Source organism: Engystomops pustulosus, chromosome 1 (assembly GCF_040894005.1).
Source record: "Engystomops pustulosus chromosome 1, aEngPut4.maternal, whole genome shotgun sequence".
In the NCBI taxonomy this organism is placed as follows: domain Eukaryota; kingdom Metazoa; phylum Chordata; class Amphibia; order Anura; family Leptodactylidae; genus Engystomops; species Engystomops pustulosus.
In genome coordinates, this window is record NC_092411.1 from 16,926,681 (window position 1) to 16,943,290 (window position 16,610).

Consider the following 16,610-nt stretch of genomic DNA (forward strand, 5'->3'; position numbering starts at 1 on the left):
GCCCCTTTAAATTCTTCACTTTTTGTTTCATTTAAGCCAATTGGTAAGATGAAAAAAGTTCTTTTCTTGCTCATTAATGTACACTCTGGACAAAAATCCTAGAGATTATTCTACTCCGTCATTGGAGTTCAAATCAACTGATTGGTCTTGATTGGGAAATGCACACAACTGTCTATATAAGATCTCACAGCTCACAGTGCATGTCAGAGCACATGAGAATTATGAGGTCTAAGGAACTGCCCAAGGAGCTCAGAGACAGAATTATGGCAGGACACAGATCTACTAAAGTTACAAAATAATTTGTGCAGAACTCAAGGTTCTGAAGAGCACAGTGACATCTATAATCCTTAAATGGAAGTAGTTTGGGATGACCACAACTCTTTCTCAACATGGCCGTCCAGTCAAACTAAGAAGTCATGGGAGAAGAGCCTTGATAAGAGAGGTAAAGAACAATCCCAAGATCGCTGTGGCTGAGCTTCAGAGATGCAGTAGGGAGATGGGAGTCACCTATCACTGGAGCGTCCAGCAGTCGGGGCTTTATGGCAGAGTCTGGAAGCCTCTCCTCAGTGCAAGACATATGAAACACATGAAGGATCCCAGAGTATGAGAAATTAGATTCTCTTATGACCATGTGATATTTCATTTTTTCTTGCTTAATAAATTAGCAAAAATATCTACATTTCTGTTTATTATTTCAAGATGGGGGCAGAGTGTACATTAATGGGCAAAAAAATAACTTTTTATTATAAGACCAATTGGCTGCAATGAAACAAAGAGTGAAAATTTTAAAGGGATCTGAATACTTTACGTACCCACTGTATATAGACTATATAGAAGATAAAACAGTTTGAAAACTATACTGATTAAATAGACAGTTAATAGTTAGAAAGATGATAGATAGATAGATAGATAGATAGATAAATAGATAGATAGATAGATAGATAGATAGATAATAGATAGATAGATAGATAGATAGATAGATATGAGATAGATAGATAGATAGATAGATAGATATGAGATAGATAGATAGATAGATAGATAGATAGATAGATAGATAGATATGAGATAGATAGATAGATATAGATAGATAGATATGAGATAGATATAGATAGATATGAGATAGATAGATAGATAGATAGATAGAAGATAGATAGATAGATAGATAGATAGATAGATATGAGATAGATAGATATGAGATAGATAGATAGATAGATAGATAGATAGATAGATAGGAGATAGATAGATAGATAGATAGATAGATAGGTAGATAGATAGATAGATAGATAGATAGATACTAGATAGAAGGATAGATAGATAGATAGATAGATAGGTAAAAATGTACTAAAATTCAAAAACATTCAAAAAGGTTCATCAGTTCACAAAAACAATTTTATGGAACCTCAAAATTGACTGGAGACTTTTCCCTCCCCTTCCCTTCCCCCTTAAATTGAATGTAAGGTTCATCTAGGATTAAGGTTACCATTTCACTGAAAAAGTCAATAAAAACCAATTGCCCATTTATTAACAATCCTTCTAGCGGGCCGAGGTCTCTCTGTCTAGCGTGAAAGATAACAAATGCCCCGACATCAAAAGAATTTCACAATTTTCGGGGTTTTTTTGAGTGAAAAGATCTTGTCCCTCTGTGTATTGTGAGGGGATGACAGACGTATGATGGACTTTGTTCTGGATGGATGGAGTCCAGCTCCACTTTTCATAGCGCTCTATCGAAAATAATCCAGGAATGAGGGTTTTTAGTTATTTTTCACAATTCCTGAAGGGAACGGGGTGGCTAAACTGAAACTTCAGCCTTATAAAAGCTTTTCCTTTTATCTACAGCAACATCACATCATTGTGCACTGATCCAAGAGCTTTTCCGAATCATCAGACCATGTAAAACTCAAAACACCAAAGGAAAAAAAAAACACAAAGGGGCAAATTTACTTACCCGGAGTTTACCGGCTCAGGCTGAGTGAAGGTAAGTGCAAGCTCCGCGACAGATTTTTTGTTTTAAATGCGGCGGTTTTTCCGAATCCGTCGGGTTTTCGTTCGGCCACGCCCCCCAATTTCCGTCGCGTGCATGCCAGCGCCGATGCGGCACAATCCGATCGCATGCGCCAAAATCCTGGGGCAATTCAGGGAGAATCGGCGCAAATCGGAAATATTCGGGTAACATGTCGGGAAGACGCGAATCGGGCCCTTAGTAAATGACCCCCAAAAAGTTCAAAAAAAAAAAAGTTGTGTGTAGTGGAAGGAAGTTTTTATAAAGAAAAACTGGACCTATAGCTTTTCTACTAGTGTGTATAAAAATCCTCCTCTATGGGATGTGTAGGGATCGGTCCAAGTAGACCTCCCACCTAGAGATGTCAAACCGCCAAAAAGACACCAATTTTTTTGGGTGCTGAAACTCATAAATACACAACCAACAAGAGCGGTCAATATTCTGTAGATTTGTACAGCCCTTTGGAACTTACCAAGAGGTCAGTGAGATTTTCTAGACAATAGGAGGTAGTTTAAAATTTCAAAAATTGCAAACCAACAATTTATAATTTTAAGGTCTCAACTTTGGTCTTTGGTGAATTGGAGCAGAGCTGTAGTTCTGGGCGATTTTTGGACCCCTATTGCAACTTTTTCTTATATTTTAATTCTATTAAAGGGGCAATCCACATATGTACCACCTGTATTTTTATCATTTTGCATCCAAATAGTCTAAAAAAATTCAAACCCTTTATAATTATTTCTTCTTAAAGGGCTACTTTTTGCCAAACGGTTACATACTTACAATCTTCTAGCTGCTAAACTCCAGGACCTCTTCAAGCCAGATAAAAAACACACCCACTTTAGGAAATGGTTTACCCCTTTTTTGGTCGGGGACAAGCTGATTTTGTGGGGATTTTTCATAACAGTTGGCAAGAATTTATTTATAGCTTTAGAATAATGGCAGGAACATGATTGGCTGGAAGTAGGAAACCCTTTCCTTGTCTCTGATTAGGACAACAACCAATTTGCCTAAAATTCACGCTCATTTGCATAAAAATCCAACAATTTTTTTTCAAAAACTGCAGATTACGGTGAGAGAAAACAAAATATCCCCGAAACATTTATACCAGACCCTAAACAATGCCGATTTTACTAGTGGGGGTGATTTGGGAGCCGGTAGACCCCCTTTAAATTTACCCTCTTGTCCTGGAAACCTCAGATCTTGTTTGTTATTATACAAGGAGGGAAGAATAGCCTACAGATGCCAAGTAGATCTACAGACACATTGCAACGCAGATGGTACGAGCCCTCCCTCTCCTAGCATATTGCGAACAGTTGCCGAATGTAACCATGTTTTCATGCAAGTGTTTATCAGGTGATGTTTATTTTATTTTTTTTATTAAAAAATATTTTCATTTTCCCTTTGTTTGTACCAATTTCTTTGCATTTATTACTGAAACGGCACAATTATGTAAAAATATCTAGATTAATCCCTGGCTGGAACTTGATTGACCCCCTATAAAAATCCTTTCAATGAAATCAATATGAAATTTATGGGGCATTATGGCTTGTTCTCTTAAGTGGGCAAATTATAAGGGGTGAAGATTTTAAAGTCCCACATGGGCCATAAAACCCTATGGGCCCCAAATATTTCTGATGAAGGGATTTAGACTATAAATGGCACAAGAAAATGTGATGCCCCATAAGATATTTGGGGAAATGTCTCTTTGTCGGGAGCTGTAGCTGAAAATATTAGCACTGTAAAAGCTAGAACCTATGGAGTGCATTTACTAGTCCTATAATTGGGACCCTAAAGCCTCAGGGCACTTATTGGTCCTCTATGGATCCAACCTATGGATTACTAAGCCTTTCTTCTTCAATGAGAACTGATGGGCACTTGGGGCTAACTATAGTATTAGCAGAATTCACTGAGCTCTTTGAGCCTAAGATAGTCCAGACACATCCCCTCCCCCCCATCTCTCGTCTGAATCACAATCGATCCTTCCCTAAAATAAGACGGTTAAGACATCCCCAGGACTCAGATAATGTCTGAGACATTATCCCCTGCTTTTGAATGGAACGGTCTTGGACAAACCTCCTGCTCCCATGGTTCAGGCTAAGACTCACCCACTACTTTAAAATGGCCCAGTCTGAGACTCACCCCCATATTTTGATCAGACCACTTTGGCCCCTTGCACGACCCCAGTTCTTTCATGGGCCAATATAAAACTCCCTGGTCTTGATTGAACCGGTCTAAAGTTTACCCTCTGGTCTTGCATGTTCCAGTCTACGACACATGCTCTACTCCTGTATGCTTCAGTCTCAAACTCAACCCCATGCTCTTGGTTGGACCAGACCACTGATTGGACCACTTTGACGACCCACCTCCTCATATATGATGCCGTCTAAGATTCGCCCTCTTGTCTAGATTGGACCAGTCTGAAACACAGCCCCTGCTCTTGATTGGACCAGCCTGATACACACCCCTTGCTTATGGCTGGACAAGAGCTGATAAAACGGAGGCATCTTAGACTACAAACGCTCCGTGTATAGAAACATCTGAAAACCTGGTGGCCATTTTGAAGAAATAAATTGGGGAAACAATGTATTTTCACCAGGTTCCATCATTTAGTTGGCAGCATGATGGCGGTTATATCACCCATGCCTATCGATATATCAACCCTTCTTGTTTATAAGTTATATTATTAGTGATATTTTTGCTTTTATGACATTGTTCCTACAAACTAACATCAAGGAAGTTACTCTCCGTCTAAAAAGACTCTACAAGACTGAGCTCCGGGTTAATGGAGACTCAGGGTCTGGCGGCGGAGGGGTCACAGGTCTGCGGTAAGTTTTGTGTTGAAAGATGAACATCAGCTGTGCATTTACTCAAAGTAGTGTCAAGGAGGTCAAATGCATCAGAAGTAATTGATGTAAACCGGTGAGGACTACTTCCAGGAGGAGCGCTGGGTCTACCGGGAGACTGAACCCACTGAACATGTAGTCTGATACAAGATCACATGTCTGGAAATAATACTCAAGATGGAGAAGACCCTGCGATAAGAGCTATTATGGAGGACAATTACGCCTTCTAGCTGGAGTACCGTAGTTGATATTTGTACAAAGACAAATTCTTCCTTTTGTTCTCTTCTTGGTAAAACAACCGTCAACAATTCTGTAGTATCTCGGCCTAACATCTAGACTGTAGTTCCCACTGGTGAGGGTAGGTTTCTAGGGGGTTCACAGTACAGTATATGGACAGGATGAAGAAGATACTTGGATGAAGCCCTGTGCTCATGACTGAGCATGTGCGTCCACCTCAGAACACTTCCTAATGTGGACACAGGAAGTTTTTTCCAAAGAAACAGCAGGTGGCACTCTTCTAAAATTAATTATGAAATCTCTAGGGATAGAAGCAATTTTTGAAATAAGTGTTAACAAAAAATGTGTAGAATTAAACACTAGATTCAACTATAGACAATAGACAATTTCCATATAAAGAAATATTGTCGATTCCAAATGCCTCCTAAACCAAGAATAGCACCAGGTAGTGGCCATTAATAGGAGCAGGAGCATACCTGTGTGGCAACAAAGCAATTAAGAAATGCAGAGGTAATAATTTTTCATGCATATGCAAATCAGAATACAAGTGCACTGGAGGCGGGTCCTTCATCAAATTTGCCTCCAGAAAGACATATCATAGGAAAAGGTTTAAACTGTCAATCACGGATAAAAGAGTGAGGATTGCTTAGAACGGATGAAGAACTTGAGACTGTTTATATGCAAATTACATGAAGGAGCCCCGCCTCCACGGAACTTGCAGGCTAATTTTTTTTATTTAAATAAAGTTGATATTGTACATTGTATTTTCACTTTTAAGCCGCAATGTATGTTATCACAGGCTATTACTGATTTTTCACAAATTTTTCACAAATCTGCCGTATATACTCGAGTATAAGCCGACCCAAGTATAAGCCGAGGCCCCTAATTTTACCACAAAAACCTGGTAAAACCTATATTTTTTTACTCGAGTATAAGGCGAGTTTGGGTTTTCAGCACATTTTTTTGTGCTGAAAAACTAGGCTTATACTCGAGTATATATGGTACATAAATGTCCCTTTTCAACTTTCCTTTTGAACATTGCCCCCAGTGTCAGATTTTGGCATTACACCACACATTTCTTCCTCCAGTATATTAGGAAGCGCCGCGCTCTGGAGAGTCAGCGTGACTCCTCATCCCCGTTGTCTTTTATTACCCGTCTCAGGTAAACACTCTAAAATATGTTTTTTTTTTGTTGTTGCACCATTTATCTCTCACCCCATAAATAAAACCTATTCATTTCTTCTATTGTGACACAGCTGAAGCTTCTGTTGCTCTGTGCCCGTTCATCATGTCAGCGCCGCCAGATCTCACATTACATATTTTCTGAGCGGAAAAAAGGCTGCTTCAGCTGGGAAAAATGCCAATCCTGGAAGAATATGCCCAACATGGAGTCTCTTATATAGAAAAAAGGATGCCGTTTCCTGCTGGGTGGGGGCTACTTGGGAGGACAATACTATCTATCTATTTATCTATCTATCTATCTATCTATCTATCTATCTATCTATCTATCTATATATCTATATATCTATCTATTTATCATTTATCTCATATCTATCTATAGTATCTATCTATTTATCTATTTTATATATATCTACAGTATTTGTCTATCATCTATATATCTATTTATCTGTCTCATATCTATCTACCGTATCAATCAATCAGGGGAGGGGAGGCTGCTGCTGGACTTCTTATTAATGTGGGGATGCTACTTGACATCTTATTAAATGGGAGGATGCTGCTGCTGGACTTCTTATTAATGAGGGGAGGCTGCTGGATGTTTTATTAATGAGGGGAGGGTGCTTTTATTAATAAAAGAAGGTTACTAGACATCTTATTACTGAAGGAAGATGCTGAACATTTCATAAATGAGAGGAGACTGCTGGACATTGTATTAATGAAGGGGCTTATGGAAATTTCATTATTGAGGGGAGGCTGCTGGACATTTTATTATTATTGAGGGGAGGCTGCTGGAAATTTTGTTAATGAGGGGAGGGTGCTGTTGTACATTTTATTAATAAGAGGAGGCTACTGGCTACTGGACATCTTATTACTGAGGTGGGCTTCTGGACATGTTAAACATGAGAGGAGACTGCTGAACATTTTATTAATAATCGGTATGATGAACATTTTATTAATGAGGGCGCTGCTGGACATTTTATTGAGGTGACGTACAGCTGAAGATTATATTAATGAGGGGAGGCTCTTCAGGACAATTTGTTGAGGGGAGGTTACTGGACATGTCATTGATAAGGGGAGGCTGCTGGACATGTCATTGATGAGGGAAGGCTGCTGGACATGTCATTGATAAGGGGAGGCTGATGAAGATTTCATTAACGAGGGGAGGCACAATATGTACGAGGGGAGGCACAATATGTACGATGGCAGCGCATTTAGGTATATGGGGCCCCTATCTAAACTTCACAATGGGGCCCACTGGTGTCTTGTTACGCCACCTATCCATCATCTATTTCATATGTATCTACTGTAGTAATCTATCATCATGTATCTCATATTCTTCTATCTATCTCATTTCTAGATTTCACACATCGTCCTACTATCAGTTACAGTATAACAATAAATTTGGGTGGTTTTAATTTTAAACAAAACAAACAATTTGTTAGAAAGACACCGATTACTAGAATCTGTAATTACCCAGTACAATGAAGTATAGTGCTGAGCACAGCGCTGCGGGAGATGACAGGCCGGGGACCGCTCTGGGAACCGTATTCTCCGCATTGGATGGCGCGTCTATGAGATGACGGAGTGTTATGGGAAGTTTCTATGTAACGCGTGTTCTCTAATTTCCCCGGTGTAATGACATTACTGTTGGTTTTTATCATTTTTATGTTTGCGGTTTATAGATGCTGCGTTGTTAGCGAGATATTTGTCCACCGGCGAATATTAACGGCGAGCCGTCAGCAGGTCTTTAGCGTTTGCTAAATGGTCGCAGTTATGTGTAACGCGATAATGGCGAGATTTATTACAGCTGACTGACAGAGTTTTATTGGGTTAAAATGTAAAAGTGTCACGCGGGAAAAAACACATGAGGCCTACATGAAATCCAAAATGGCAGAATTTTTATATTTTTCTCATATCTATCTATCTCATATTTATCTATCTCATATCTATCTATCTCCTATCTATCTATCTATCTCATATCTATCTCTCTCATATCTATCTATCTATCTATCTCATATCTATCTCATATCTATCTATCTATCTATCTATCTATTCATCTATCCATCTATCTATCTCATATCTATCTATCTCCTGTCTATCTATCTATATATCTCATATCCATCTATCTCATACATATATATATATATATATATATATATATATATATATATATATATATATATATATATCATCTATCTATCTCCTATCTATCTATCTATCTATCTATCTATCTATCTAATATCTATCTCATATCTATCTATCTAATATCTATCTCATATCTATCTATCTATCTATCTCATATCTTTCTATATATCTATCTATCTCATATCTTTCTATCTCATATCTATCTATCTCATATGTATCTATCTATCTATCTATCTCCTATCTTTCTATATATCTATCTATCTTATATCTATCTATCTCATATCAATCTCATATCTATCTATCTCATATGTATCTATCTATCTCATATCTATCTCCTATCTATCTATCTATCTATCTATCTATCTATCTCATATGTATCTATCTATCTCATATCTATCTCATATCTATCTCCTATCTATCTATCTATCTATCTATCTATCTATCTATCTCCTATCTATCTCCTATCTATCTATCTATCTATCTCATATGTATCTATCTATCTCATATCTATCTCCTATCTATCTCCTATCTATCTCCTATCTATCTATCTATCTATCTATCTATCTATCTATCTATGTATCTATCTATCTATCTATCTATCTCCTATCTATCTATCTATCTATCTATCTCATATCTATATCCTATCTATCTCCTATCTATCTATCTATCTATCTATCTATCTATCTATCTCCTATCTATCTATCTATCCAGCAGCAAAATTTTGGTGTATGCAAACACTGAAACATTTCCATTTGAATACATTTAACCCTATTTTGGGTCTCACCTTGGAATGCTATCTGCCTTCTTGAAATGTAGCTAACAGGGATCCTGTCGGATTCCCTGGCCTTGTACCTCTCCATCTTGGAGTTGTTCACATTGTGCTGACTTAGACTTTCCCCTTTGTCTATCTATCCATCCATCTTTCTAATTTGTCTATATAAATCTATAATAACTATTTATCATCTGTGTATCCTTTCAGCAAGCACTTGGCTCCTCTCATTCCTCCTCACTTCCGGATATGGTGTAATGCAGAGGAGTAACTACAGTAGTAGCAGCCGCCATGGGGCCCATAATTACAGGGGGCCCCATCATCTGATGTGACACAACAGATTGGAGGGTGTGCAACATTATATATATATTTATATATACATATTTTATGCTGCATGTATATATGATGTACATGTGTGTGCATCCGTGATGTGTATATGCTTTATATGTGTATGGTGTATGGTGTGTATATATAGGGCCAAATCTATCACTCATTTTTTCGCCTTCTCATTCAGGTGCACCGTTTTTGCGCCATTTTTGCGACTAAACGCCAAACTAGCCGCGCAGCAAAAATAAGCAGCTTTCCCTCATCTATCTTACCAATCCAGATGTTTTGCTGCGCCTAATGATATTCATCACTTGCAACGTTTTCATTTAGGCGCAAAAACGGGTGCAAAAACACTCCAGCCCGAAGGTGGCGTTATCTGAGAAGAAAGCACTGAGCCCCTTTGCAGAAGAGCTCATTTCTAGCAGCAAAGCTCAGCCAGACACTAGAACAGATCATACAGACATTACATACACTGCAGACACTAGAACAGTGATGGCGAACCTATGGCACGGGTGCCAGAGGTGGCACTCAGAGCCCTCTATATGGGCACCCTTGCCATCACCTCAGGGTAGAGTTTGTCAAACAGGACTAAAGGCCTCTTGCAGTCCCAGACAGCCCAGGACCCTAGAAGGAAGCTACAATGATAATCCAAACTTCTTCTCCCTCATTCTACTATATTGGTGTCCTCAGGTGCCCATACAATTTAAACCCATGACAGAGCAGGGTGTAATAAGTTACTGCTTAAATTGTCGCATTGGCACTTTGCGAAAAATATGGGGGTTTTGGTTGTAGTTTGGGCACTTGGTGTCTAAAAGGTTTGCCATCACTGCACTAGAACATATAATACAGACATGAGATACTCTGCAGGCAGGAGCTGCAGACTCTATTTACAGTTCATCACCTTCTATTTACAAAATATTCTGCAAGAGAACTTTGCAGAATGTTGCAGATACTACATACAAGTGTCCCCCATGTAATTCTGCACAGTGTTTGAGGGGGATACTGTGCAGAATTACAGGGGTGCAGCAGGAGACCAGCACTGGGGGATCCCCTCCAGGAGAAGCCCCTGCTGAGGAGGTCACTGGGTGCAGGGTGTCACACACCTGGGTGCTGCTGAGGAGGTCACTGGGTGCAGGGTGTCACACACCTGGGTGCTGCTGTGAGTGTTATCTTCATTCTGGGCTGTGGGAGAAGCAGAGAGGAGCTTGTAGCAGGATCACATGTAAGTGCCTGAATCTAACATTACGCCTAAACTGTGCCAAAATTGCGCCTAAACTGTGTTAAAGTAAAGTGATTAATAAGAGGCAGAAAATATACTTATCACAGATGGTTGTAGCTTGTGATAATTCTGGCAAAACAGTGCGACAGAATTTAGGCGCAAATACTACACTTAGGCGCACAAAAGTGATAAATGTGGCCCATAGTATTTGTGTTTATATGCTGTACGTCTGTATATGGCATGTGTATGTATGTGTGCGTATGAGTGATGTGTATATATTATAGTATAGTATGTGTGCGTATGAGTGAAGAACTGTATGTTTATGTATATAGGTATATAATTGTGTGTGTATATATGAGTGTAATATGTATATTATTAAGTGGGAATCTATCTACCTAGAAAGTGGGAAGAAAAAACTGACTTTGTCTGAGTTTGTCTGACTAATTGCAGAGAGAGTATAGACGTCTATATGGAAAGGATTCTTTACAGACAGCAGAAAAACATTAAACCTCTTTGAAACTCTCTAAAGTAAAAAGTTAGACTCCACCCACCGGATAGAATTCGGATCTCGGCCTCGTTTCCTGTCCTGGAACTCCCTGGATTTTTAGCCAAACATCTGTAAAGTCCGGCGTCTGTTGCCTGAAGACGACTTATCTGCAAGGCCCCCGAGGGTAAGACCAGCACCCGCGTGTCCCCGGGGGTCAGCACCAGGTCTTCTTGGTTCTTCTGCCAGTGCACGGTGGGCATGGGCTCCCCAACAATCTCACATTTCAGCAGAGCCGTATCTCCAATGAATGAAGTCACAGACTCCGTCTGGGAGAGGAACCTCAGAGGACCTAAAAAAATACAAAATGTAAACAATTTCAGCCACAAAATAAATATTCCCCTTTCTGAATGAGAGAATGCAATGATAAAGGGAACCTGTCTCCAGTATTTTAACCAATATGAATTATTACGTTAACACTCTATTATTTTAAATTTCGTCCATTTACCTTCAAAGCCCTATGTAAATGAGCTGAGAAGAGTCACTTTTTGCCTGATTAGCCACTCTGAGAGTTTGGAGGAAGAAAGTCACTTCACATATCAATGTCTCTGGTGCTTAGAACAATGATTCTGGTGTCATTTTAAAGATGAGTATCTCTGCTTTAAAAACACACCAGTGATATAGAGCCAGAAACAGACATAATTGGGGCTCATACTGCTGATACTGTAAACTATGCGGGGGATGTATCATAAGCTGGCGCGTAAAGCTCCAGCGGATAATCCAATCCCTGCCACCGCCATATGGATCAGGATGCCCCGGATTCCTGATAAATATCTGGTGGTATGAGTGCATTGGTCAGTTCTATGCCAGGTCCAGTCTGGCCTAGAACTGCACTATAGCCTGCACTTGAACGTGTCCCGCCCAACTGACAATTAAGGCTAAGTAGCTGCAATTACCGGATCTTCAGTGGGACTCACTTCAGACGTCTCTATCTTAGGTTCAATAGGTCCTAGAACTGTTCTTCTGGTGTCATTTTAAAGATGCGTATCTTTGCTTTAAAAACACACCATTGCTGTAGAGCCAGAAAAAGGGGCATAATTGTCGTCTCACGTTCTAAACCTTGTCTTTAATTTAATTCTATGAGACAAATTCTGGTGCATTTTTACGTACAAGAATCTTATCTTTAAAATGACATAAGAAAAGGTGGTTATCTGTGTGATAGATGTTTGTCAAGTCTATAGAGCCATAATCAGAAGTGACTTTCCCTAGAATCTCAGGGTGACTCATCTCAGGCAAAATATGACTCTTTTCAGCTGATTTCTATTTTGTAGGTACATTTTGTTTTTTAACTAGTGAAAATTATGCAGCCAAGTTCCCTTTAAGCAACGCCTGCAACGCGTTGCTGAGGAGCCGTTTGTATTGTCAGAGCGCGTCAGATTGATGGATACTCAGGCGGGTCCATAATTGTAAACCACTTATCATGTAAAACATATTTTTTTCCCCCAATAATTATATTTGTGAGCAGTGATGATATTCATGCACTTGATTCTGCAATGAGATGATAGGTCCCATCACATGACAAGGACATCGCAACGCGGATCGGGCAAAAGTCTTGGAGAAGGAATGAAATCTATGGTAATTAGCAATCACCAATACAAATCAGGGCATTGGGAATCTATAGGGACTCAGCTGGACCAAAAAAAAAATCAATTTGCTATTTTCTTATCTGTGAACGGCCGGAAAGTGCACAAATCAGACAAGATTTCTCCCGGAATAATTAGGTCTCTTCTTTCCGGTCTCTTGGCGAGTCGTGATGAGAGTGTGACCTTCAGAAAGGAATCTCACCTAGAAGATGGGAGGCCGCGGCCCCTCTAAGCACTTCACTGTTACATTGTATCAGAGAGGAAATCCATCTGCAGGCTCAGCCACCACTACTGTAACTACTGTAACAATTATGTCATGTGTCCCTTTAAGTGACTCCTCACCAGAGAATCAATTAGAATCAATCTCACATCTATGTATCTATCTATCTATGTATCTATCTATCTATCTCATATCTATCTATCTCCTATCTATCTATCTATCTATCCATCTATCTCATATCTATCTATCTATCTTATATCTATCCATCTATGTCATCCATCTATATATATATATATCTATCTCATATCTATCTCATGTCTATCCAACTATCTATCTCATATCTATCTATCTCACATCTATCTATCTATATATCTATCTATCTATCTATCTATCTCATCTATCTATCTCATATCTATCTATCTATCTATCTATCTATCTATCTATCTATCTCATATCTATCTAATATCTATCTATCTCATATCTATCTCATATCTATCTATCTATCTATCTCATATCTATCTCATATCTATCTCATATCTATCTCATATCTATCTATCTATCTATCTCATATCTATCCCATATCTATCTATCTAATATCTATCTATCTATCTCATATCTATCTATCTATCTATCTATCTATCTATCTATCTATCTCATATCTATCCCATATCTATCTATCTCATATCTATCTCATATCTATCTATCTATCTATCTATCTATCTATCTATCTATCTCATATCTATCTATCTATCTCATATCTATCCCATATCTATCTATCTATCTAATATCTATCTATCTATCTATCTATCTATCTATCCATCTCATTTCTATCTATCTATCTATCTCATATCTATCTATCTATCTCATTTCTATCTATCTATCTCATTTCTATCTATCTATCTCATATCTATCTATCCATCTCATATCTATCTATCTATCTATCTATCTATCTATCTATCTATCTATCTATCTATCTATCTATCTATCTATCTATCTATCCATCTCATATCTATCTATCTATCTTATATCTATCTATATATCTATCTTATATCTATCTATCCCTACTTTTATATTTATGAGGACTTGTACTCCTTTTTTCACACTATGCACCAGGAACTGTGATTATTTCTTTCCTTAGACCACCTCTATGCCTAGTGGGCATGCCTGGTTGCAGAGTGAGTCAACATGGGACCTTCCTGCCCCGCGCATGCACATTGGCTGCAGTCAGCTGCTGGATGCAGGATGTCAGTAGATATATTCTATGTTTCTAACATATACTAGCAATCTATCTCCATCTATTGATGGATGTATTAAGGGGGGGGGGATTTATCAGAGTTTGTGTGCCATACCCCCTTAAATACTAAGTTGGCATGGAGGGCTGTGACAGTGGACGCGCCTGGAGGTGTAGTGGATGACAGGCGTGTAGGGCTCCTCTCTAACACTTGTGCGCTGCCCATTCCCCATGCCGGTCCCTGGTGCAGGCTCAAGTGCAATTGTACGCCAGGTCACAGCTGGTATAAAGCACCCACTGGATTCATCTGGACACCGGCGCCTCCTGATCCATGGGCAGTTATACACCATATCTGATAAATCCCCCCATTATCTGTATACTGTATTTCATGTCTTATGTGTCTCATATAGAATCTATACAGTGTCTATGTCTATGCCTCATATAGAATCTATATAGTGTCTATGTATATGCCTCATATAGAATCTATATAGTGTCTATGTCTATGCCTCATATAGAATCTATATATTGTCTATATCTATGCCTCATATAGAATCTATACAGTGTCTATGTCTATGTCTCATTTAGAATCTATATAGTGTCTATGTCTATGTCTCATATAGAATCTATATAGTGTCTATGTCTATGTCTCATATAGAATCTATATAGTGTCTATGTCTCATATAGAATCTATATAGTGTCTATGTCTATGCCTCATATAGAATCTATATAGTGTCTATGTCTATGTCTCATATAGAATGTATCTTTCTCATCTCTATCACATGAAGTTCTCTGTTAATGATATAATCTAGAATCTCTCCTTGTGCATTAGAGCAATGACAGATAACATCAGCTCTGTGGATAATGTATAGGGGAACGTCATGTTCAAGTAAAGAGGAAGAAAAGAGCAAAGTTCCATTAACTTGTCAGTCACTTACTAAGCAGACACAAAGCAACAACGTCTCACTACACGAATAATTCATAATCCAGGGAGACAGAGAGATGTCATGTGTCACTGATAGGATAGCGGAGGTAGGAATCACAGCCCTGCCCGGGGGGCAAAGGTCACACTGACACATGAGGTGACAGGATGGTGAGCGGCACGGTGGGTGCTTTTGTATTCAGACCCAGAAACTACTTCTTACACCTCTGAGCACAAGTATGTTCTTTACTGAGAAATAAATAGGTTCCAATGTGACATCTGTCAGCTGAGAAGTGGAGACAATTGTGTCCAGTCTAGACAATGCTCTGTGAGCTCAACACATCAGCAGCAGCTGCACAGATCTCTCTGCTAATTATAAGTCCAGGTTGTTTAGCTCACAGAGCATTGTCTAGACTAGATACAATTGTATGCAGTCTAGACAATGCTCTGTGAGCTATACAGAATGGAATCCAGACTAAATGAAGAAGCTGACGTGTTTTGCTCACAGAGCATTGTCTAGACTGGGTACAATTGTCTCCACTCCACAGATGAGAGCAGGACTAGCTGTGTACAGGGTCACTGCCTCTGAATGGAGACACTTGTATGCAGTATAGACAATGCTCTGTGAGCTGCGCACAGCAGCTGCACAGATCTCTCTACTGGTTTGTTACAAAGTATCAATCAGCAGCCCAGGCTGTTTAGCTCACAGGGCATTGTCTAGACTGGATACAATTGTCTCCACTTCTCAGCTGAGAGCAGGACGAGCTATGTACAGGGTCATTGCCTCCGAATGGAGTATCCAGTCTAGACAATGCCCTGTGAGCTAAACAGCCTGCACTGCAGTGATCTTGTAGCTATCAGTCTTTAAACATAATGTTATTACACTGTGCACATCCTGGCCCCTCCAGACCCTGTACCATGTATCATTCATCACTTTATCCTCTGGCAGCAAAGTCCATAGTGGCTTTTACAGTAAAATCCCTGGCAATGATAATAGTGATAGTCTTTCCTCTAGGAATAGAGGACCTTGTCCGAGTAAGAGGTCAAAGTGTAGCAAGATAAGTATGTGTATACTGTACATCCCTGAAGGCAATGGGACCAACGACAGCAGCAGAAGAAGAGCGTAATGATCTTTTGAAAGGCAGTGACCAATATACTATTGGCTTTGATACTAAACAAAGCTGCATGTAACAGTAACAATGTCACAAAGTAGCTAAAACATGAAATCCTCCAGCAAATCAGATTTTGGAAACTACAGTCCAGCAGTAGGTGATGAGTGTGTCGATTTTGTAAGGGAAAGTGACCTTTCTGTTCAGATCTTTGGCATAAAATCTCTGTATCTACATTATATTATTTGATTCATGTGATAATAGATATTTAAACCCCATCCCAAAT

The 16,610-nt window shown here is 39.1% G+C and overlaps 1 protein-coding gene across 7 annotated transcripts in view; it reads right to left on the minus strand.

The window, feature by feature from the left end:
* The window catches only part of DCC (DCC netrin 1 receptor), a 583,792-nt gene that overhangs the window by 303,778 nt on the left and 263,404 nt on the right, over positions 1-16,610 (minus strand). For all 7 annotated transcript variants that reach the window (XM_072134166.1, XM_072134174.1, XM_072134157.1 and 4 more), the window contains exon 3: positions 11,270-11,554. In XM_072134166.1, coding sequence (XP_071990267.1) covers positions 11,270-11,554 — 285 coding nt within the window. The remainder of the gene's footprint in view (positions 1-11,269; positions 11,555-16,610) is intronic.